A 21,687-nucleotide genomic window follows, 5' to 3' on the forward strand; every position below is an offset into this window, starting at 1 on the left:
GGGAATTTCTCACGCTGCAGAGTCGCCCGGAGGCGTCAAGAGGAGGGACGGGGCGGGGTCTGGGGCGGGGTCTGGGGCGGGGCCAGGCCCGCCCTGGTGCGCTCACTCGGGGGGGGGGTATTCATTTTATTTTATTACTTTTTAAAGATCCTATTTATTTATTTGAGAGGGAGAGACAGAGATAGCGACAGAGATAGCGAGAAGAGAGCCTGAGCGGGGAAGAGAGGGAGAAGCAGGCTCCCCACTGAGCAGGGAGCCCTTCGCGGCGCTCCATCCCAGGACCCAGGGATCGAGACCCCATGCGGAGGCAGACGCCTAACCGTCGGAGCCGGAGCCACCGAGGCGCCCCTCACTCTGGGATGTTAGTCTGAGCGCGGTCGGAAAGTTGGAGGGTTTTGTGCACGGGCGACCATTGATCCTATTCACATCTTCAAGATTACTTGGCGCTGCGTGGGGCATGGATTGCGGGATTGCAGAGGGAGAGGCGGGAAGAATGCTTCGAGACCCAGGTGGGTTGGAGCAAGGTGAACCGAGCAGGTCGAGCAGGCGGGAGTCCAGCCACTCTGGAGCTGGTAGAGGGATGATGGATGTGGGGGAGAAGGAAAGAGAGGGCTAATGTAACTGGGTAGATGGTGGTGCCGTTCACTGAGCTGGGGAAGTGAGTTCCACGAAATCACAGGTGACTTTTGCAAGGGCAGGGAGGAGTGCTGCGGGTCACCCTTGCATCTGGACTGCAGAAGCTGTCTCTGGCGGGTGTAATCCCGAGGGACCCCAGCCCCAGGGAATGTGGGAGGCGGGCAGTGTCAGAGCCAACACCCCCCCTTAAGTCCCACACCCCCAGCTCCAGCTCCTTTTGGCCCCTGGGGCATCTCCTGGCCCTCCTCTCCCCCCTTCTCTGCTCTGCTGTCTGTTTCAGGAAGTGAGATGCAAATGTTGACCTTATGTATAAGGTGCCCCAGGAGCAGAGGGTGAGCAAGGCAGGGGAAGCTGGAGGACAGTGGCCCAGGCTCTGCCTCTCTGGCCATGGGTCTGCTGTGCTGCCAAGGGGGAGGCCACGACGCCAGGTACCTCACGGGCCGATGGGAAATTGGGAAGCAGGAACGGCACAGGCATCCAGGAGATTTGGTCTTTATTTTGTTTCCAGCTCACTTGAGAGAGATCGGCAGAGGGTGGCCTGAAGGGGAAGACGGAGAGGCCAGCCATACCCCAGGCTCAGCCTGCCCTGTCCCTGCGGCCTGCAGCCAAGGCAGGGGCTTGGCACCCTTCCCTTCTACCTGACATTCTCAGAGCTAGATCTGAAGTCGGGGCTGGCCCCGGGTCCTGGGGCTCTTTCCCCAATACCCTCAGTTTCCTCAGCTCTGAAAGAGCCAGATCTGGAGTCCAGGGTACCGACCAGGCCAGAGGTTGTGGCTTGAGGTAACAGCGAGCACATAATTCATGCCCACTCGGTATGCACTTCACCATTGCTGGGTCTGCTCTGCTCCTGCCTCCAGGCTTGAGACCCCCACCCTCCCACCCCCAGCTATATACGTCCCCCCACTTAGAACCCCTGGAAGGTGCAGCAGCCACTGGGGACGCTGGAGACGTGGGTGTGCTCTGACTGGACAGCCACCTGGAGCAGGGTCCCTTGGCCACAAACGCTAGTGCTCGGTGTCCTTCCCTGCTGATGCTGGTGCTGGGCCTGGCTTTGGGGCCCGGCCAGGTGACTGAGCAGGGCATGAGTCATGACTCTGGCCACCGCAGGGGTTCCCGAAGCCACCAGCCCCAACACATCAGCCTCTGTGTCATCCGGGCTGCCATGGAGGATGAGGGGGCAGGCCCAGGCACTGGTTGTAGGCTGGGCCACCAGGTTGCTAAGTAGAACCCCAGTGCTCGGGGACAGGTGTCCAGAGCCAAAGGAACTGTTGAGTGAGGAGGTGAGAAGGAGCACGGAGCCACTGCTGTCTATGGTGGCCAGGACACTGCCCACAGGGGTCACAGGAGCTTGTGGGAGCAGTGGGCAGGGGTCGGGGCTGGGCCCTCCAGAGTGCAGGGCTGCCTCCAGCATCGCCAGCAGTTCTGGGCCAGCTGAGGGGCTGGGGGTGGTGGACAGGATGCCTTGGGGCACGGCTAGCTGCACTGCAGGCTCCAGGGCGGGCGTGGGCCCAGATGAGGTTCCCTGCAGCCCCAGGTCTCTGAGCAGCAGGCTCAGTAGGGCGTCCCCAGCAAGGGCTGGGGTGGGGGCGAGGGCTGCTGTGCGCAGCACCCCTGCCAGCTTGGGGTTGGTGGCTCGGGCCCCGGGGCGCAGGGGGGTCCCGTCGGTGCGGCACAGTAGCGGACAGAGGCCCTTTGTGCCCCGGGCTGCCAGTGCCGCGGCCAGGGCCGTGTCCACCAGGAAGCCCTCCTGAGCCAGCGTGGCGGGGCCCAGCAGCAGCCGCGGCCAGGGCAGGCGGCCGAAGTGCGTGTGCAGCAAGCGCAGGGCCGGCAGGGCAGACGGCAGCCCCAGGCCAGGGGCCAGGGTCTGGGCTGGGCCCGACGTCAGGGCAGTTGACCTGCCTGAGGTGCTATTGTGGAAGAGGCCCCAGAACATGGCACCTGGAGGAGATAGAGGGGTCACACAGGAGCCAGTGGCTCCTCAACAGCCCCAGGTGAAGGGTCACTCAGCAGCCCCAGGTGAAGGGTCCCTAACTTAGCCTGAGGTCGGGAGTTCCTCTGCAGGCTGGGAGACGGGGGTCGTTAACCAGGCCGGGGGTCAAGATCACATGCACCTCGGAGCTGGGCCCGCAGGGAGACTTGGGGCTACGGCCTAAGTCCTCGGTCCTGCTGCTAAGCAGCCCTGAGGTCAGGCCTGAGTTCCAGGTCCCAGGGCAGGTGTGGGGTCGCGGGCACTGACCGAGCCCTGTAGCGTGAGGGTGGACCACCGCCAGACACAGAGCTGCTCCAACTCCCACGTCCACGACGTTGCCCCCGGCGACGAGCAGCTCCCGGCCCAGGTGGGAGCACGTGGCTGCGGCAGGGAAGAGACTGTCTTGGGGAGCGGCCTGGGCCCCCAGCCCCGGGCCCCCCCTCCCCTGAGCAGCTCCCGGCTCTGACCTGCAGGGCTGATGATGGCGCCATGGTGGTACACGCCAGGGTGGTGGGAGTGCCCGCCGGGCCGGGGGGCTGCCGAGCCCTGGCTTCCTGTACCGTCACCGCTGGCGTAGAGTTGCCTCGCAGCCAGGGAGAAGCCCACGGCAAGCAGCAGCAGGGCGGCGACCAGGCGGGCCCAGGCCCCGGGCAGCCCGCCAAACTTGCTCCTGCCAGAGGGGTGTCCTGAGCCGGGGCTGGGGCAAGGGGACAACCAAGAGTCCCGAGAGAACCCAGGGAATATTTCCCAGGAGACCTGGCCTCCCTTGTGAGAGGAGCATACATCTACCAAGCAGAAGGGCCTCCTGGCACAGCGTAGACGAGACAGGGGGATTAGAAGGGGTCTGGGGAAACACGACAGCCAGGGAGGAGTCGGGGGGGGGGCTGGAGAGGCAGGGCTGAGCCAGGCAGGAGGGAGGCCGGGGGTGGGCTGGCTGGCTTGAGGAGCAGGGCTCAGCCAGGTGTAGCCAGGCTCCAGCCTGCCCAGCAGGTGCCTCCTGCGCCAGGGGTGGGGGTGGGGCCTTTGACAGAGCAGCTGGCTTGGGACCTCGGACTGACTGGTGGAGACCTGGAGGTCTGGGGCTGCAGCCCGGCTTCTCCCCATTCACCCAGAAAGTTCCTGGAGCCGAGCCAAGCATGGGGGTGTCTGTCCTCCGCCCCCACCTTGGGGCCTCCAGAGGGAGGGGCTCGCCAGCCTCAGACCTGAGGTGCCGGGTGCCCAGACCCCTCCTTGACTCACCCCACAGAGTCCTGGGGCCTCCAGGGATCGGAAGCGGCCAACTCTGATGTCTCCTCCTCCTGTTCCTCCTCCCCCTCGTCGGACCCCAAGCTTGGGTCCCAGAGCAGCAGCTTTTGGTACAGCACAGGCCCCGCCGCAGCTTCCATGGCCCCACGGCACCCACACCAGCTCCGCAGCGAGCTGGCCTTCCCCGCCGAGTGCCGGCCTCGCCTCGCTTGGCTGGTGGGAGGTGAAGGCAGCCTTGGGGAAGGGCGGTGTGGGATCTAGAACAGGTCTGGGCAGGGCACGGGGCCAGCGAGGCTGCGTGTGAGACTGCCATCGGGGCACAGGCCTAGGGTTCTCAGGGCTGGGGAGCCCCTGAGGGGGTGCAGCTCAGTGGGTCGGAGGAGCCCAGCCCCAGGGACCGCAGCCACGGCCCGAGACCCAGCTGGGGTTGCAGCCGCTGGATCCCCCCGGCCTGTTAGGGACTCAGTGTGGCTTGGGTCAGGGCTCAGCGTGTGACTAGGTGCTGGTGTGGGCGAGCCCGGCCTTCTCTGTCCAGGGAGCAGCCTGCAGGGTGCGGAGGGTGACTCCGTGGCATGGCATGTAGCTCTTGTCCAGCAGGGGGTGCTGCAGACCTCCTGGGCCCACAGCCGGGACCCTGATTCACGGGCATCTGCTCAGTGGCAATGTCTCACTGCCCAGAAGGCTGCTGCGGAACACGCTGTGGACCCCAGCCTCAGCGCTCTCGTCTCCCGTGCTGACCCATCTCCCCGTGACCACGTCACACCTCCAGGTCCCCGGCCTCAAACCCTGACCCTCCGAGGTACCCCAGCGGACCACCCTGCCTCTCACGTCTCGCAGCCGCATCGAGGCCACCCCCAGCTGCAAACCCACCCCCGCTGGGTTCTCTCCTTCCCACTGCAAATGAAAGCCCTTTCCTGCCTCTGGTTCTGGCCCCAACCCCTCCCCGCTCCCGCCTCCACTGGCCCAGGACCCCACACCCTCACTGGCCCCTTCTCTCCTGCCCCTTCGTGATTTCCCCAAGGGTTCCTTCTCAACAACATCTAAATGGGGCGAGACCACAGACACTCCTCTCCTAGGTCCACGGCCAGCAGACACACGCACGAGCAGACTCGGGGCGACCCCACGTTGCTCTCCAGCACGGGGACAGACAGCGCTGCGGGCCAGGGCCAGGCGGAAAGAGCACACTGTCTGCTCCTAGGACACAAAGGACGAGGGTACAGGTCAGGTGGTGACTGGGGAGGCAGAGAGGGCCTCTGGGATGCTGGGAAGGCTCCGCTCCTCAGTCTGATGTGGGTTTTCCGAACATACTCATTGTGGAAACGCATCCCGCTGTGCATTTATGACACAGGCTCTTTTCTGGAGGAATATTTTACTTCAAATGAAGGGTTTTTTTTTTTTTTAAGCTCAAGTATTTCCTACATTGAAACAACAATCAAAAACCGTCCGATGCCACGTGGCTCTCAACCACCCCCCTTTCTCTTGGCCTCTTCGCAAGCAGGTGGGGTGGTCTCTGCCTTAGGGTGCATTGGGAGTTCGTGCGATCCGAGTTTTGACTCTGTGGGTGTGGGGTAGGCACTGGGAATCTGCTTTCCTAACTCCCAGGTGATCCTGGGACTGCACTTTGAGTAGCACTGACCTACAAACAATCGTGGACACTTGCTGTCTCCACTTCCCCGCCTCCCATCTTCCCCGCAGCTCATGCTAAGCTGGTTTCCAGGGTTTCTGACTTCTCGGACCAATAAAGAACGAACCAACCACACGGAGATCCCAGCAGAGGGCTGCCTCCTTTTTGTTTTGCCAAGGGTGCATGTGTGTCTGTGTGTGTGTGGGGGGGGAGGGGGCGGTAATTGTGAAGACCATCTGCTTTCGTTTCCTAAACTAAGCAAAGGTTATGATCAAGAATGAGGGTCAGTCCTTCCTTCCTAAGAAAAGGAGGTCGGGGACGCATGGTCGGGGACCATGGAGGTCCGTGTCCCATGTCCTGCTATCTGCAGCCTGACCCTCGGGCTCCTAGCACTGGCTCCCTTGGCTCTGCAGATGTGATTCTTTGGCCCCTGTGAACTGACATTTCTCTGCTCTTAGAGCAACAGCCTCATGAGCTCTTTGGGACCAAGCCTTCCCCTGACTCAGTCCTCCTGTGGCTTTTCTCACTCCCGCAGCTCTGGGGGACAGCACTGTCCCCCACACCCCACAGCTGCCTCTTAGCCAACCTCCAATCATGCTCGACAGGCTCCGGGAATGCGTGGTACTCAGGCTGGACGGCTCCGGGCACAGGGAGCCCATCCTCTCTGCAGGGGCTGGGAGTGGCCTTGGCTTCAGGAGACCTGGATCTTGTCCAGTTTCTGCCATGGACTCACCACATGACTGCAGGCACGTGGTTTAGCGGCGGGGAGTCTTGACTCCACTTCTGTAAAACAGAAGTGACAACATCTGTCCCCCCAGAGCCGATGTGTGAATCCAACAAGGAGATATGCTGAAAACAGTTCGGCCAGTGCCTAGTGCACACTGGACCCTCCAGAGACACGCGCTCCTTCCTGGGGCTGTGATTTATAGGATGAGATCTAGGTTTCGCCATCCTGTTTCCCGCGAAGTCCTAAAACCCTTGCAATTTCCTAAACGCCGAGAGACCTAAAGGGGCCTCTTGTGTATGAGGTGGCATTTGGACCCCACCGAGGGGGCTGGAGGCCAGGAGAACTGCCAGTCCCGCCCCCTGACCTCTGGGGACGGATGACGGCTGGAGGTTGAATCAATCACCAGCAGCCAATGATCTGATGAGTCATGCTATGTAATGAAGCCTCCACGAAAACCCAGGACCGGTCTCAGAGAACTTTCTGGTTGGTGAGCCCAGGGGGGTGGGGGCGGGGGGGTTGGCACAGTAGGGCTCCTGGAGGGGGTACTGCAGCTCTGCCCCTGCCCCACCCCTTGCCCGGGGCCTCTCTTCCACCTGCTGTTCCCTGAGTTGTGTCCTTTTGTGAGAAACCGATGATCCAGGGAGTGAAGTGTTTCTCTGAGTGCTTTGAGCCTCTCTAGCTAATTCATCGAACCTGAGGAGGGGTTCGTGGGAACCTCTGATTCACAGCCATTTGGTGGCAGTACAGGGAACAACTCACTCGCTACTGGGGTCCGAAGCAGGGAGGGGGCCGTCTTGTAGGGCTGAGACCTTACCCCGTGGACTCTGACCCTATCTCCGGCTACACAGGGTCGGAAATGAGTTGAGGCCAGAAGATGGGCTGGTGTCAGAAAACCCGCTCCCCCCGCCACCCCCACTGGAACTGGGTCCAGGAAGCAATTGACCTCCTCTGTGCTTTAGGGTTTCAATCTCACAGCACGAAAGCGGTCTGGAAAATTCACACCCAGCAACCCCACGCACACACTCCCAGGTGTTTCTGCGTCTGAGGTATAGGACTGAAGACGCAGTCCTTCTCTTAGTCTTGGGCGCACAGTGGAATCACTTGGTGAGCTTAAAAAGCTCCTAATACCCAGGCAGACCAATTACATAATTACAGCAGAATCTTAAGGTCGGGGATCCACCAGCGTGTTTAAACAGTTCCCCAGGGGTTTTCAATGTGTAGCCACAGTTGAGAACAGCTGCCTTATCTAGCCTGCTGGTCATTTTTGCAACAGGAATCACTCCGTCAATTTTTTTTTAGAGAGAGAGAGATCGGGTGCACGTGTGTGCACCTGTGCCGGAGGGGGCGCAGAGGGAGAGAGAGCAAATCTTAAGCAGGCTCTGAGCTGGGCTCAATCCCAGGACCCTGAGATCACGACCTGAGCTGAAATCGAGTCAGACGCTTAACCCGCTGAGCCACCCAGGTGTCCCTCTGTCAATTTTTCCTTAAGTTGTAATTAAATTCCTGTTAACATACAGCGTCATACTGGTTTTGGGTGTAGCATTTAATGATTCAACACTTCCATATATCACTCTGTGCTCTTCACACTCCGTCAACTTTTAAAAATACCACGATCGATCCTGGTCTGCCCCCTCCCCCCATCAAACACCAGCTGAGTCAGGATCTCTGCCAGCGAGCCTCGGTCATCATGAGGCTTTGAACGCTCCCCAGGGAGACGCTGCTGTAATCATGGCCTCACAGACGCACTTCTCAGGCGCGCACGGCACCTGCTCCGGCAGCTCTGCTTCTTCAGTCCGACCGAAGGGGTCCCACAGGCAAGGAAGGGTACCGGGCCTGCGGTCAGCAATCCTCCAGGCTCCTCAGGCTCCAGGAAAGGCTTTCCTGCTCAGCATCCCTCTAGCTCAGGCCTGCCAGGTGTACGCGTGCATGGGGGCGCGCAAGCGTGCATGGGCGTGTGCGTGCGTGCATGGGCGTGTGCGTGCGTGCAGGGGTGCATGCGTGCGTGGGTGCGGGCGTGGACGCATGGGCGCGTGCATGGGCGTGTGCGTGCGTGCAGGGGTGCATGGGTGCATGCGTGCGCGGGTCAGGCATGGATGCATAGGCACGTGCATGGGCGTGTGCGGGCGTGCATGGGTGTGTGCGTGGGTGCGTGTGTGGACGCGTGGGTGCAGGCGTGGACGCATGGACGCATGCCCGGCATGCACGCACACCTTTCGTTGGGTACACTTTATAACTGGCCGCGGGGACCCGCTCAGATTTGACTCTGGTTATAGTCTGGGAGGCAATGAAGAGTGGGGGTAGGAGAACTGGCTTTTCCTCGCAACGCAAGGTGATTCTGTGTGAGGTGACCAGAAAATTGGTATTAAAAAAGAAAAAATCTCTCCAGGTGATTCCAGTTGTAGGAACCACTGAAAATAGTTTTGAAAAAGTCAGGAACCACCGGAACAGAAAGAGGAGGCAGTGTTAGAGCGAGTGTATGCCATCTGCCATAGTCATTGTGCACCTGACAGATGAAAGCACCATGTGTTTCTGGGGTTATTAAATGCTGGTGCTAAGCTAATAATTTCTGAATGCCACTGTGGTCCACGAGTCGGAGTGGGGACTTATGATGGCGTTTGGTGTTGGTCTCAGCCTTCAACCAGTGACTGGAACGGCTGCTGTGGATCTTACTATAATTTTGAGACACCCTTCCGTAACTATCAGAAAACTTTGCAGAAACAGGGGCGCCTGGGTGGCTCAATCCGTCCGGCGTCTGCCTTTTCTCAGGTCATGATCTCCGGGTCCTGGGATGGAGCCCCGTGTTGGGCTTCCTGCTCTGTAGGGAGTCTGCTTCTCCCTCTTTCTCTTTCTCCCTCTGCCGCTCCCCACTGCTCAATCTCTCAAATGAATAAAATCTTAAAAAAAGAGAAAACTTTGCAGAAACAGAGGTCTATTACCTATAGGCCCTGGAGATTACACAGCACACCTGGGCCATTCGGTGAGGGGGTCTGAGCTGCTGCTTTTATTGGGGTTCAGGATAGGGCCTGGGGCTCACACTTTATTGGTGAATTTAAAACATAATAGTGGGAACTTAAAATGCAGGTGAGAACAGACAAGTGGCCCAAATGGTCAATTATTGAAATTAACCGAGATCTCTAAAACAAAGGAGCCGCTTGCTCTGTGGGGAAGGTCCATAATCACCCCGGAGCTGAATACGGGTCAGCAAACCGTTCCCAGGTCACTTCAAGTTACAAAAGTCTCATTTCAGTAATTGCAATTAAGAACGCCGTCCAGGATGGCCAAATGCGTGGAGACACGGAGGCTAGTGGGTGCCAGGGGTGGGGGGCTATGGGGAGTTTGTGCTTAGGGGGCGTGGGGCTGCAGTCAGGGGTGATGAAATTTCTGGAGATGGTGTAATTGAACTTAACGCCACTGAATTGTACGTTTAACAAAGGCTAACATGGTAAATTTTATGTTATATTTTACCACAATAAAAAATGCAAGAAAAGTACAAGGCCTCCCAAAACAAAACTTCATTCAAGGTTAAAATCCTCTCCCTTGCACCTTTTCCGTCTGTTTCAAGTGGGCTTCCCTCCAGCAAGAGGGGAAAAAGCGTGTGTGTGCGCGCGCATGTCTGTCTGTGTGTCTGACTCCTTCCAGACTTGTCTGCCGGCTCCTGCACCCCAAGACCCTTCTCCCCGCCGGCTAGGCTGCTGTTGGTTCTTCCAGGGTCGAGGTAGGGGAGAGGGGCAAGGAAGGTCTTCCAACCTGCGCGGTCTGCGCCCTCACGCAGCCTCTCTGGGCTGGTGTGTGTACGGAGCTGACTCAACTTTAGTGGGGCTCTTTTGCAAGCTCTTCCCAAACCCCGCGGCCGGTACCACGATCCCGGCCCCTCCCCCACACGGCTTGGCTCTGGCAGGCGGCCCAACCTCCAGGTGGCTGAGCCTGCTGCCCTCCCAGCTGCAGGTGCCTCGCTCCTGGCTGTCTGGATCTGACCTCCCGCCAGGGGGCGCGCGCGGGCAGGCTTCAGGGGCGCCTGGAGTCTGGTCTTCGCACATGTCCCTGGGAGGCAGGCGTCTGGCCCTTCTCCCCATAGATTTAGGGGTATCAGCTTGCGGTGCAGCGAACTGTCTTCACTTTGCTCTCAAAACTGCCGTGGGCCAGCAAATCTGCCATGCATTCCATTTTAAAAGATCAGATTTTTTGGAGATACAATGTATATAAAGTAAAATTCACCCATTTTAATGTATATAGGCACTTACCAACACCACAATCAAGATAAACAACATCTGTATCACCCAAAAAGTTTCCTGTGTCCCTTGGCCTCACCTTTTACCTCTGGCCCTCCACGACCACCGAGCTAATTTCTCTCCCCACGAGTCTGCCTTTACCAAAGGACTCCTGTTTTGAGGATTTACATGTTATCAGTGGATTCATACAATATATAATCATTCATATCCAACTCTTTTCACGTAGGATAGTTTTTGAGAAGCATCCATGTTATCGCATGTATTCGTATTTTTTCTTTTTTATTGATGAGCGGTGTTCATTGATCTATATACAACAATTTATTTGCTCATGGGTAGAGATTGGGTTGTTTCCAATGTTTTATTATCACCAATACAGCTGCTATAAACATTTCCGTGCAAGTCTTTGTGTGAACACGTTTCCATCCCTCTTTTAAAAACTTTTTTAAAAGATTTTATTTATGAGAGAGAGAGCACAAGCAGGGGAAGGGGCAGAGGGAGAGGGAGAAGCAGACTGTCCGCTGAGCAGGGAGCCCAATGCGGGGCTTGATCCCAGGACCCTGAGCTCATAACCCTGAGATCATGACCTGAGCCGAAGGCAGACGCTCAACTGACTGAGCCCCCCAGGCACCCCAGTTTTAGCTATAGTTTTGGTTATGTCTATGATTCATTTTGAATTAATTTTGGGGGATGGCATGAAGTACAGGTCAGAGTTCATTTTATTTTTGCATATAGATATCCAATTATGCCAGAGCTCCTTGTGGAAAAGACTATCGTCTTCCTAGTTTTCAGCCCTCGTTGCAAATCAATGGACTACATGTACATAAGTCGGCTTCTGGACTCCATTCTTGCCTGTAAGTAGCCCCGGTCCACTGACAGCGCCGTCTCTCCTACATGACGAGAATGTAGCTCTATAGTAAGTCTCAAAATCAAGTAGTTTGAGACCTCCAGCATAGCTTTTCTTTTTTAGAAGAATTTTTGGCTAGCATTTAGAACTGTTTTCGCAGTTGTTTGGAAAGAAAGCCTCAGTGGTTTTGATTGGGGTGGTGGTACTCTGTAGACGCACCTGGAGTGAACTGACAATGATTCTTACGATTCATGAACCGCTGTATCTCGCCATTTGTTCAGGACTTTTTCAGTTCATCCCTGCAGTATTTTGCAGTTGTGCTCGTACAAGCTTGCTGCATGTTTTGTTAAATATATCCTTAAACCTTTGTAAGTTTTCTCCTCTCATGAATGGTATTGAGGTTTCTGCTATTGTAATTACTATCGTAAACGGTATTTTAAAAAAAATCTCAATGCCCTACTAATAAGGTCTTGCTCGCGTAAAGAAATCCAATTGATTTTTTTCTGTATTGACCTTGATCCTTGTATCCTGAGACCTTGCTGAGCTCATTTATTAGTTACAGTAGTTTCTTTGTAGATTGCTCAGGATTTTCTAAGTGGACACTCATGTTTTATGAACAAAGAGTTTTACTTCGTATCCAATATGCGGGCCTTGTTTCTTTCTTGCACTGGCTGAAACTCCTAGCACAGTTTTGAACGGAAGAAGTGAGACAAATATGCTGGTCTTCTGTCCCCTAATCTTGGAGGAGACGCGCTCAGCCTTTTACGGTCAAGAACAGCGTTAGTTTAGGTTTATTCTGGCTGCTGATTGTAAGGTTAGAGACGTTCCTTTCTGTCCCTAGTTTACTAAGAGTTTGTTTTTTTTAAATTTCATCATAAAAGTGGATGTTGTACTTTATCAAACGGTTTTTCTGCATCTGTTGAGATAATCCCGTAGTTCTGGTTTGCGCTGTTGATTTGGATCATACTGATTAATTTTCAAATGCTAACATAAGCCTGCATTCCTGGAGTAAGGACCTGATGCTCACGACGCGTTATCTCGTTCTGTCTCAACAGATTTGATTTGCTTGAGTCTTGTTGTAATGTTCTTATCTAGTTTGAGGACCAGGAAAAACCAGGCGGGGGGCAGCTCCTTTCTTTCACAAATTTCCTTAATCTCTTTAATGCATCGTATAACATTTCTTTCTTAAATGTTTGGTAGATTTCATCAGTGAGGTAATTTGTGCCTGGAGTTTTCTTTTAAGAAGGGTTAGGTCTCCTTTTTGAGTGAGTTTTGACACTTTGTGTCTTTGGGGGATTTATGCATTTCATTTAGTCAAATTTATAGTTCACTATATCCCCCTCATTACCCTCTTGAAGCCTGTAGGGTCTGTGGAAATGTCCTCTGTTTCACTCCTGATAATTTATGTTTTCTTTCCCCTGATCAGTCTGCCTAGAGTACCCCCCCCCATTTTATAGATCATTTCAAAGAATCAGCTTTTGGATTAATTTCTGGCATAACTGACTTTATTATGTTTCTGTTTTCCGCTTAATTAAAATCTGCTCTTATATTTATGATTGTCTTCTGCTTATTTCAGACTTGACTTGCTTGTGCCCCTTATTTCCTTTTCTGACTCCCCTGGGTCAGTCAAATATCCGTTTGGATGGCTCCGTTTTTGTTTCTTGTTAGCTTACTGGCTGTAGCGCTTTGCTGGGCTATCTCCCCGGTTGGCTTGGGGTCCTCGGTGTGGTGTACCTTATGTACTGAGGCCGTCACCCCCCTTGCAGGGGTGATGCTCTGCCCTCCCTGCAGCTCATGAGACCCCGAGGACGGGGAGGCCAAAGCAGTGAGCTGGGGCAACGGCAGACCCCACCTTCCCGAGCTCACTGCTTGAAAACTATTACTTATGGATTGTGTCTGTGTTTAGAGCACATTGATAAGAGGGAAAATTCAGCCTTGTTATTCCGTCTTGGAGACAAGTGGGATCTCCTTGACTACTTTTTTTTTTTTTTTAAAGATTTTTTAATTTCTTTATTCAACAGAGATAGAGACAGCCAGCGAGAGAGGGAACACAAGCAGGGGGAGTGGGAGAGGAAGAAGCAGGCTCATAGCAGAGGAGCCTGATGTGGGGGCTCGATCCCATAACGCTGGGATCACGCCCTGAGCCGAAGGCAGACGCTTAACCGCTGTGCCACCCAGGCGCCCCTCCTTGACTACTTTTGAGATTTTCATTTTACATTGCTTTTTTTGTTGTGAAGGAATTCGATGATGATCTGGGTTGGGGTGGTTTTCTGTTTCTTTGCCTGGATTTTGTAGAGATTCTCGGATCTATGGATTGAGGGTAATCACTCCCTTTGGAAAATTTTCAAGCATGATGTATTGAAATATTTGTTTTCTGTTCCGCAATGTTCTCCTCTCCTCCTGGGATCCCAGCTACACGTAGACGGCTTGACGCTGCTCTGAAGCCCGCCGTGACTCTGTTCCCGTCTTTCCTGGTGGCTTTTCTCCTGGTGGCTCATTTGGGTCTGTTTATGTGACATTTTCTGCAGGTCCACTGATCTTTTCCTTGGGGGTGTCATCTGGGTGTATTTTCCGTTTTGGGTGTGGTGTGCTCACACTCCAGAAGTTCCACGTCGGTCTCTTTTGTTAATCTTCCATTTCCTTCCTTGTCCTGCCCAAATCTTCCTCAGTGGTGTTTGTCAGTGTCAAAACAGCTGTTTTAAGTCTTTTTTCTACTAATTCCTTCATCCCTGTCATTTCGGGGTCTGTTTCTAGGAACCATTTTTTCTCCTTCGTATGGGTCACATTTTTCCATTTTGATGCAGGTCTGGTGATATTCTAATCGGTGTGGAATGTTCTGGATTTTACATTGTTGAGTGCTGTATTCGGTTGTATTTCTTTGAAGAATAATGGGTTTGTTCTGGCTCCCAGTTAAGTAACCTGTGAACCAGTTTTACCCTTATGGCTTCTTCTGAAGCTTCGTTAAGCCAACTTTTATTCTGGGACTAGTTACTCACACTACCAGTATATGAACCTTATTTTTCTTTTCTTTTCCTTTTTTTCCTTTCCTTTCCTTTCCTTTCCTTTCCTTTCCTTTCCTTTCCTTTCCTTTCCTTTCCTTTCCCTTCCCTTCCCTTTTTTTTTTTTTGGCAGCTTTATTGAGCTATAATTTACAAATAAAATTGTAATGGATTTAAAGTGCACAACATGAGAGGGCGTGTGGGTGGCTCTAGTCTTGATCTCAGTGTCATGAGTTTGAGCCCTGCGTTGGGGATAGAGGTTACCAAAAAAATATTTAAAAAATAAAGCGCACAATGTGGCGATTTGATGTACATACATATGGCGAAAGAAGAAGTCCCACAATCAAGTTAATTAACACATCCATCACCTCACATGATTACCTTTGTTGTATGTGTGAGAAACCCTAAGATTTATTCTCCTGGCGAATTTCAAGGATACAATTCAGTATTCTCAACGATCGTCACCAGGCTGTACATTAGACCCTCAGAACGTACTCATGTTTGACCAGCCTTTCCCCAATTCCTGCACCCCCAGCCCCTGGCCACCAGCAGTCCACTCTCTGGTTCTGAGTTTGACTGCCCCCCCCCATGTGTGAGACCACGCAGTGCGTGTCTTTCCCTGTCTGGCTTATTATATGTAGCGGAATGCCCGGCCATGGATCTGCAAATGGCAGGATTTTCTTTTTCGAGGCTACATTATTCCGTTGTATACGTTGTGCCCATTCATACTGTGTGTGCAGTGCCTGCACTGGTTTGCACGCCCATCAGCAGGGCACAAGGTTCCCTTTTCCACATCCGCGCCAGCACTTACCTCGTATCCTCCCTATCTTAGACATCCTAGAAGGTGTGCGAGATATCTCCCTGTGGTTTTGATTTGCATTTCTCTGATAATCGGGGATGTGCAGCACCTTTTAATGTACCTATTGGCCATCTGTACATCTTCTTTGGAAAAATGTCTCTTTAGGTCCTTTGTCCATTTTTAATTGGGTTGTGTCTTTGATATTGACTTGTGAGTTCCTTATATATTTTGGGTATTAGCCCCTTATTAGATAGATATGTGGATTGCAAATATTTTCTCCCATTCTTAGGTTGCTTTTCATTTCGCTGAAATGCATGACCCTTCAGAAGATTCACGCAGTGCTCGATGTACCGCGAGGCCTTTCCTTTCTAACTGACGGAAGCAGGGACGGTTCTCGCTGCTGCGTGAGCCCCGCATGTGGCTTGGCCTGCGACTACCTTGTGGTTCTTTCCTCTCACGTGCAAGCATGTCAGTTCTTAGCAAACCTGCAGGAGGCGCTCTGCAGACACCGGAGCTTTCTCTGGAGTCTCCTTGCTCCTGGGCACTCGGCCCTGTGGATTCCAGTTGCTTCCCCTCAGTGAGGGGGGGGGAGGGGGGGCTCTGTTTGGCCGCCCCCCTTCCAAACCCCGGCTTCAGGGGAGGGCTGGCACATGGCTCCTTCCCTTCTCCCAGGGACTGCAGCCTGTTGTTCCCGGTCTGAAAGAATGTTTTCTGTGTTCTCTCCAGACTTCTAATTGCTTTCAGTAGGAGGGGGCCGCGCCTGAGGCCGTTAACTCTTCCAAGGCAGAAATGGAGGTCCTCCTTTGCGGACATCTGTGGGGTGAGCCGTGTTCTCTATGCTACCCCTTGATCCTGAAACACCAACAGTTACTGCTTTCCCGTGGTCCTGGTGAAGCTGCCGGCACCTCGCCTAGGGTGAAGGACAAGCACCCCCCACCTCTTCCCCTTTGCTGGGGATCACAGAACAGGTCTCTCCAGAGAAATGATACCTCTAGTTCTTTCTAACCGCTCTTAGCCTCTTCGACCCCTTTTGTGAACTCGGGGGCGGGGAGTCAGCTCAGGGCCTGGTTCTCAACCACCTCCTTTGCGAGTCTGGCTTTGGTGGGCTCCCCTCACTCTGGAACGTGAGCCTCTGGCACCCACTGTCCTGGGGTCTTCGTCAGCACTGGGACAAGACCAATCCTATTCTCAGATCCTGTTACACCTGTTTAAACCATGGCAGGCAGGTTTCTGTCATGACTCCCAACTCATACGAGCCCCGAGAGGAAAAACAGCTCCTGGGATGCACAGAACATTTTGACGGAGTCAGAGGGCCTGGAGCCGGGGTCTCAGAGATTCTGTTGGGTGGGGTGGACGCGACAGGCTTGGAGGGACTCTAGGGGCTAGGAGAAATGGATGAGACCAGGGGGAGCGATGCGGGTGGGTGGGGGCTTGGAGGGGCTGGAGGTCCTGGAAGGGATGTGGGAAATCAGAGGGATGGGGGAGCTGGGAGCTGGAGTGGGGATGGAGGGGCTTAGCTGCTGTGGGGCAGGGAAGACACATACACAGAAAAAATCGTTCAATGTGTTTGAATTGTGGCAAAATAGGCACACCGTCGATCAATTTAAGCATTTTTCAGTGTACAGGTGGGCGCGTTAAGCACGTTCACAACACTGTACAAGCACCCCCACTGTCATCTCTGGGACTCGCTGTGTCTCCAAACAGAAACCACGGACCCTAACCAGCCTGGTGCTGGCGACTGTTGGTTCCGTCTAGTGGTGGAGGGATGGGAGGCCGGGGGCAGTGGGGGTGGAGCAGAGGCCATGAAGTCCTCTGGAGAACTGGGGGCACTGGGAGGACGGAGGGGGGCCACAGGGTGCTGAGAGGAGTTTGGGGAATTGGTGGGAAGGGGGTGGCCAGGGCTGGCCATCTCGATAAATCGGAGCCGTCCCACAAACAGGGCTGTCTGGTCCCCCCTGGATCACCTTCTGCGGCAGCCCCGTGCTTGGGGACAGCTGCTGGGACCCTGCCTGGCTGACCCTGGAGCACCCGGCCGCAGGACGGGCTCTTCCCCCACCCTGTGGTCAGCATGCTGTCACCCTGCTTGGGGGTGTGGGGTGGGGAGTTGAAAGGGGGCCTGGGCCCCCCCCACCTTTCCTCCTCACTGGGGCGAGGGTGGCTGGAGGTGGCATTACATCTTGTTTGTGTTTTGTGCATATCTGGCCATTTGGGACATGCGGAATACCCTGCTCGAGGCCCCACATGAGGCCCCAGAGAGTCTCCAGCAGGCTTGAGGTGGGAACATGGAGGGTGCTGGTGGGACTGGGGATGGAAGGACCCGGAGTGGAGGAGCTTGTGTTTCTGGTGAGTGTGGGGGGCGGGCTGCAGGGGAAGGGCCCCGAGGGGAAGGGGTGAGGGTCTGGCAGGGGCCCTGGGAAGACGAGGGAGGTAATGGGAAGTGGGGCGAGGAGGGGAGGGAAAGGTGGGAGCTAGGGGACGACCTGGGAGGGGCGGACAGACACTCCTTCCTCGGGGGTTGAGACTGATTAATCCATTTCCCAGCCTCTCATCGCACTACCAGCTCCGGTGTCCCCACTCCACGGCTGAGCGCCAGAACCTTCCACTCCGGCTCCATGAACATCCACCTTCCAGGTGTCCTTCCTCGCTTGAGGCTCACCCGGCCGTGCGGGCACCCCACCCTGGCGCTCGGGGCCGCCGGGAGGGAAGGTTGCCGGAAGGCCACGGTGCGGGTGCTACTGAGGTCTCTGCGGTGGGCAGTTTGCGCTCAGTTGCAGGGGTACCTTCTGAGGCGCCGAAGGGGGGAGGCAGAGAGGCACCTGCCGCCAGCCGCCACCCGCCGTGGGCGCTGCCCCCACAGGCTGTAACTGCAGGGGTCCCGGAGCAGAGTGAAGCCCGCTCAGGGGAGAGCCTGATGGCATCCTGAGCCCCGGGGACCCCGGCTGCCGATTTGGCTGCGATCGGAGGTGAGACCACCAGCCCCGCCTAATGGGCCAACTCTGGACTGCCTGCCGTGCTGTTCCCTCCCAGGCCCCACGTTGGTTTGCTCCTAGGTGATGCCTGAAAAGGCACTTAATTTCCCATTACTCTTGGGGATAGTACTGCCGTGCCCACAACCCAGGTGCACGCGTCCCTCCCCTCATTCCTTCGGAAATACCATCCCAGCTTTTAGTCCCTGAGGACACTGTACCCACATTCCTGTTCCTTGTTTTCCGACACTGGGTTGCTGGGTGTTTTTCCTTGATCCCTGACGTTCTGAACCTTCACCGAAGTCTGAAACAGCCATGAATCTGCTTCTTTGTTTATCACGCTTAGTGTGTGATGAAATTTTTCCCGGTGCTTAGACCTTCCTTTTTTTTTTCTTTCCGTTTCTGGCAAGACCTCAGCCATTGGGTCTTCAGCGACGTTGCTCCGTCCCTCCTGCTGTCTCCCCGTTCTGGATGGTCGACTCCCCTCGTGCCTGATGGTCGCAGGCAGTTTCCGTCTCTCGGTCTCTTGGTGCTGCGCTCCTGGGGATTCCTCGGCTCCTCTTCGCGTTCCTGGCGGCTCTCTCCAGCTCTGCTCCGTGAAGATGGTCAGCCCCCCATTTGAATTTGTAGCTGTGATTCTAATTTCCCATGTTCCTGATGGGCTTGTTACCTGACGTGCTCTTACCTCGCGACCTTCTGCGGTATCGGGGTTGGGGTCCCTTCGGTCTCCTGGAGGACCTTAAAGAAAGCGACTCTAAAATGCTTTCCAAATTGCTCTGAGGCTCTGCTTTCTCAGCGAGCTGTCCTTCCATTTGCGAAACGTGTTTGCCTCATCAGTGCTCTGTGACGCCTGGTTAAGAGGCTATCCGGGGATTCTGCAAAGCCCAGGGCCACCTGCCAGCGGCCTCCGCTTGGCTCCTGACACGGGTTTCCTCAGAAGCGTCCATGATGGGCCTGCACATCACCTGAGGGTCGCGTCTCTGGGACAGTCCCTTTGAGCCTGGTGACTCTGTGGCTTTGGTGCTCGCCACGACCCTGAAGGGTGGACGTAGCGGGTCTGGTCTCTCCATTCGCAGACACTGCAGGTCCTGATGCCGGCCCGGCTCCGGCCCCAGCCCGGCTCAGCCCTTCCGCCGTGGCCCACACCCTGCACGCGCAGCTCCACTCTCTTCCCAGCCCGGGGACTGCCAGCCTCTGCCTCCTGTCCCCTGTCTTGGAAGGACTGGTCTCCGTGTGTCCGCAAACATGTCCTCTTAGGTTATTCATTTCTGGGACTCTCAGGCCTCTGGTTTGGAGCTGAAGGTTTCCACCTTCTCCAACCAGCAGCAGGTGACCTGTCTGCATGCTCACTGGAGGTTGCCCCCAGCCGGTGCGCAGAGACGCACCCCCGGAGCTGCGGGTCGTTCCTCGACTTGAACCGCAGCTCCTTGCACAGGCTGTTCGGACCTGCTGGTGGGGAGCCTGGCTCGGCCTGGGGCGAAGAGCTAAAGGTGGACGCGGCTGCCGTGTTTGCCGAGAGTCCAGTTTGAAGCCTGGATGCCCTTCTGCTCCCTTTACGTCACTCACAGGTGTGTGCTCACCGTGTGCCTGACACGAGGGCCGTGCAGACGTGAACTACTTTGTTACTTGTAACCCTCCTGGGACGCGGGTCCGGTTAGTGCAATCCCCATTTTACAGACAAGAAAACTGAGGTGCAAAGGGTAGTGAGCCGTGACCGAGCTTCAGAGTGCTGTGCTCTTAGCCACGCCCCTACATGGTGTGCACGTGTGCACGCATGTGCGAGTGTTTGTGCACGCACGTGTGAGTACGTGCATGTGTGAGTGTGCTTCTGCATGTGTGTGCATGTGTGCGTGTACGAGCGTGTGCTTGCACGGGGGAGGCATGAAATCACACTCGGACTGTGGCGGGACTTCCCACAGTGAGTGAGGAGGGAGGAGGGACGAGCTGCAGACGCAGGGGACTGGCCCACCGACACGGGCCTCCTGCACCAGACTCACTCTGCCCGCCTCCTCCCTGCCCGCTCAGCCGTGGCAGCCCGAGGGCACCACGGAGGCCTGGCTGCAGCAGAGGCCGTGGGGTCTGCCCTCTCCCCCTCTCCCACCCCACCCCACCCCACCCCACCGTCAGGGACAATCTGGGGAATGGAGAGGAATGTGAATACACTTGTCACTCATCCTTAGAAGCAAGGCTTAACACACCACCCCATGGTCATCCCTCATTCCGGAGTCAGAAGGATGGAAAGACAGAGGGATACCGGGGATGCAGAGAGATCCGGACATATGGAAAGCAGAGACAGACAGGCGTACCTGGAGGGGTGTCTGCAGTGGAGGCCTCTGGGAGAGGGGAGACGTCGAAGGGTGGGGGTGGTGGGAGAGGCACCGAGCCCCTGGAGGCCTGGAGTCCTTGGAGGCCTCGGAAGAAGGGTCTGGGCCCTCATGGGAGGGCGGGGCCGGGGACGGAGCAGGTGCGCGTGCGTGCATCCGGTCCCCTCCCTGGGCTGCTGGCCTGGCGTCCCTGGAGCTGGGGACAGGTGTCCTGCTTCTCCACACCCTCCTCTTGAGTGGGGCCAGCTGGCCCAGCCCCCCAGTGCCAGTGTCAGGTTCCAGGCCGTTCCCTGGGGGAACTTTGATCTGGAAAGAATGAGGGTGACCGATCTGGCTGCTGCCCAGGGCCGCGCCATGTCACCGAGCCCTGGCCTGGGCTGCCCCTGCCACCTTCCCACCCCAGGGACACCAGGCTGTTACTTGGGGCTCAGGGGACACGGGAGGGGTTTTTCTTGCTTCTTTTCTCTCCCTCGTTCTGTCCACCTCTGACCAGTCACTGGTCCGTGCACCCCTTCACCCAGTTCCAGCCCCCTTATTCACTCCTGCAACCGATGGAGCTGGGGGCTGGGCGCAGGGGGCAGAAGGATGAGCGAGGCAGGGTCCTGCCCCTTCGGGAGCCTCCAGCCCTACACTTCAAACAGAGATCACTACTCAAGACAGACATAAGCTGCACATCAGAGGATGGAGACAGGGCCGCAGAGAAGGGATGTGTTCCAGTGGGCACGGCAGGGCGGGGAGTGGAGGTGAGTGGGGACAGGCCTCATCACGGTAGGCTTCCCAGAGGAGGCAGCATTTCCAGTGGGCTCTGAAGATGTGAAGACGGAAGGATGAGCGGGAGTGCATCGACAGGATGGCCAGTGGAAGGGAGGTTTCCGCCAGAGGCAGGAGTGCGGGCAAGAGTGCAGAAGCGAGTTGTGTGCATTTTTCTGGAGGGGCACCAGAAGGCATTCCCTGTTGGTGCTGGGGACCCATGGGTCCGTGGGATGGTTTTGTTAGAGCAAGGTGCCTCTGGGGGCTTGCAGGGGCGGTGGTGAGGAGGTGCTGGTGGGCCTGGGACCTCCCGTGTGCACCCTAGCCCCAGCTAGTCTCCAGCTCGAAGGCTGGCATGTCTGACGACAAGAGCCTCCAGCAGTCCCCCCAGCTGGGCCTGGCCTCCCTGCCCCCTCCGCTCCCTCTGAGCTAGCGGCCTGCCACTGGGCTGAAAGCAGACACTGCTGCCTGTGGGGCCCCTGGGGAAGGCCTGGGGAGCTGGGAGCCGTAGCCCTGGGCCTCTGGCTCCTCTTGTCCTGGAAGCCACTGAGCCGGGCTCTATAAATAGTTCGGGA

General features: G+C 56.0%; 1 protein-coding gene and 1 long non-coding RNA gene across 4 annotated transcripts; one reads left to right on the top strand and one right to left on the bottom strand.

Moving 5' to 3' along the window:
- The first annotated feature begins 231 nt into the window (after positions 1 to 231).
- On the top strand, positions 232 to 18,764 carry LOC117796970. The gene is made up of 3 exons (XR_004621771.1): positions 232 to 509; positions 17,614 to 18,035; positions 18,449 to 18,764. It is a non-coding gene; the product is annotated as an uncharacterized LOC117796970 (long non-coding RNA).
- GGT6 (gamma-glutamyltransferase 6) lies at positions 1,541 to 4,232 on the bottom strand. Of its 3 annotated transcripts, none has more exons than XM_034647174.1 (4): positions 3,845 to 4,118; positions 3,073 to 3,302; positions 2,873 to 2,986; positions 1,541 to 2,574 (listed from the first exon to the last, which is right to left on the bottom strand). In XM_034647174.1, the coding sequence occupies exons 1-4, from the start codon at positions 3,988 to 3,990 to the stop codon at positions 1,541 to 1,543; spliced, it is 1,524 nt and encodes a 507-aa protein (XP_034503065.1). In that variant the 5' UTR covers positions 3,991 to 4,118. The 3 variants fall into 3 exon arrangements, with proteins under 3 accessions (XP_034503065.1, XP_034503066.1, XP_034503067.1); XM_034647175.1 differs by having other exon boundaries at positions 3,073 to 3,275; positions 3,845 to 4,113; XM_034647176.1 differs by lacking the exon at positions 3,073 to 3,302 and having other exon boundaries at positions 3,845 to 4,232.
- Positions 18,765 to 21,687: the final 2,923 nt, after the last annotated feature.

This window comes from Ailuropoda melanoleuca, chromosome 17 (assembly GCF_002007445.2).
Source record: "Ailuropoda melanoleuca isolate Jingjing chromosome 17, ASM200744v2, whole genome shotgun sequence".
Classification (NCBI taxonomy): domain Eukaryota; kingdom Metazoa; phylum Chordata; class Mammalia; order Carnivora; family Ursidae; genus Ailuropoda; species Ailuropoda melanoleuca.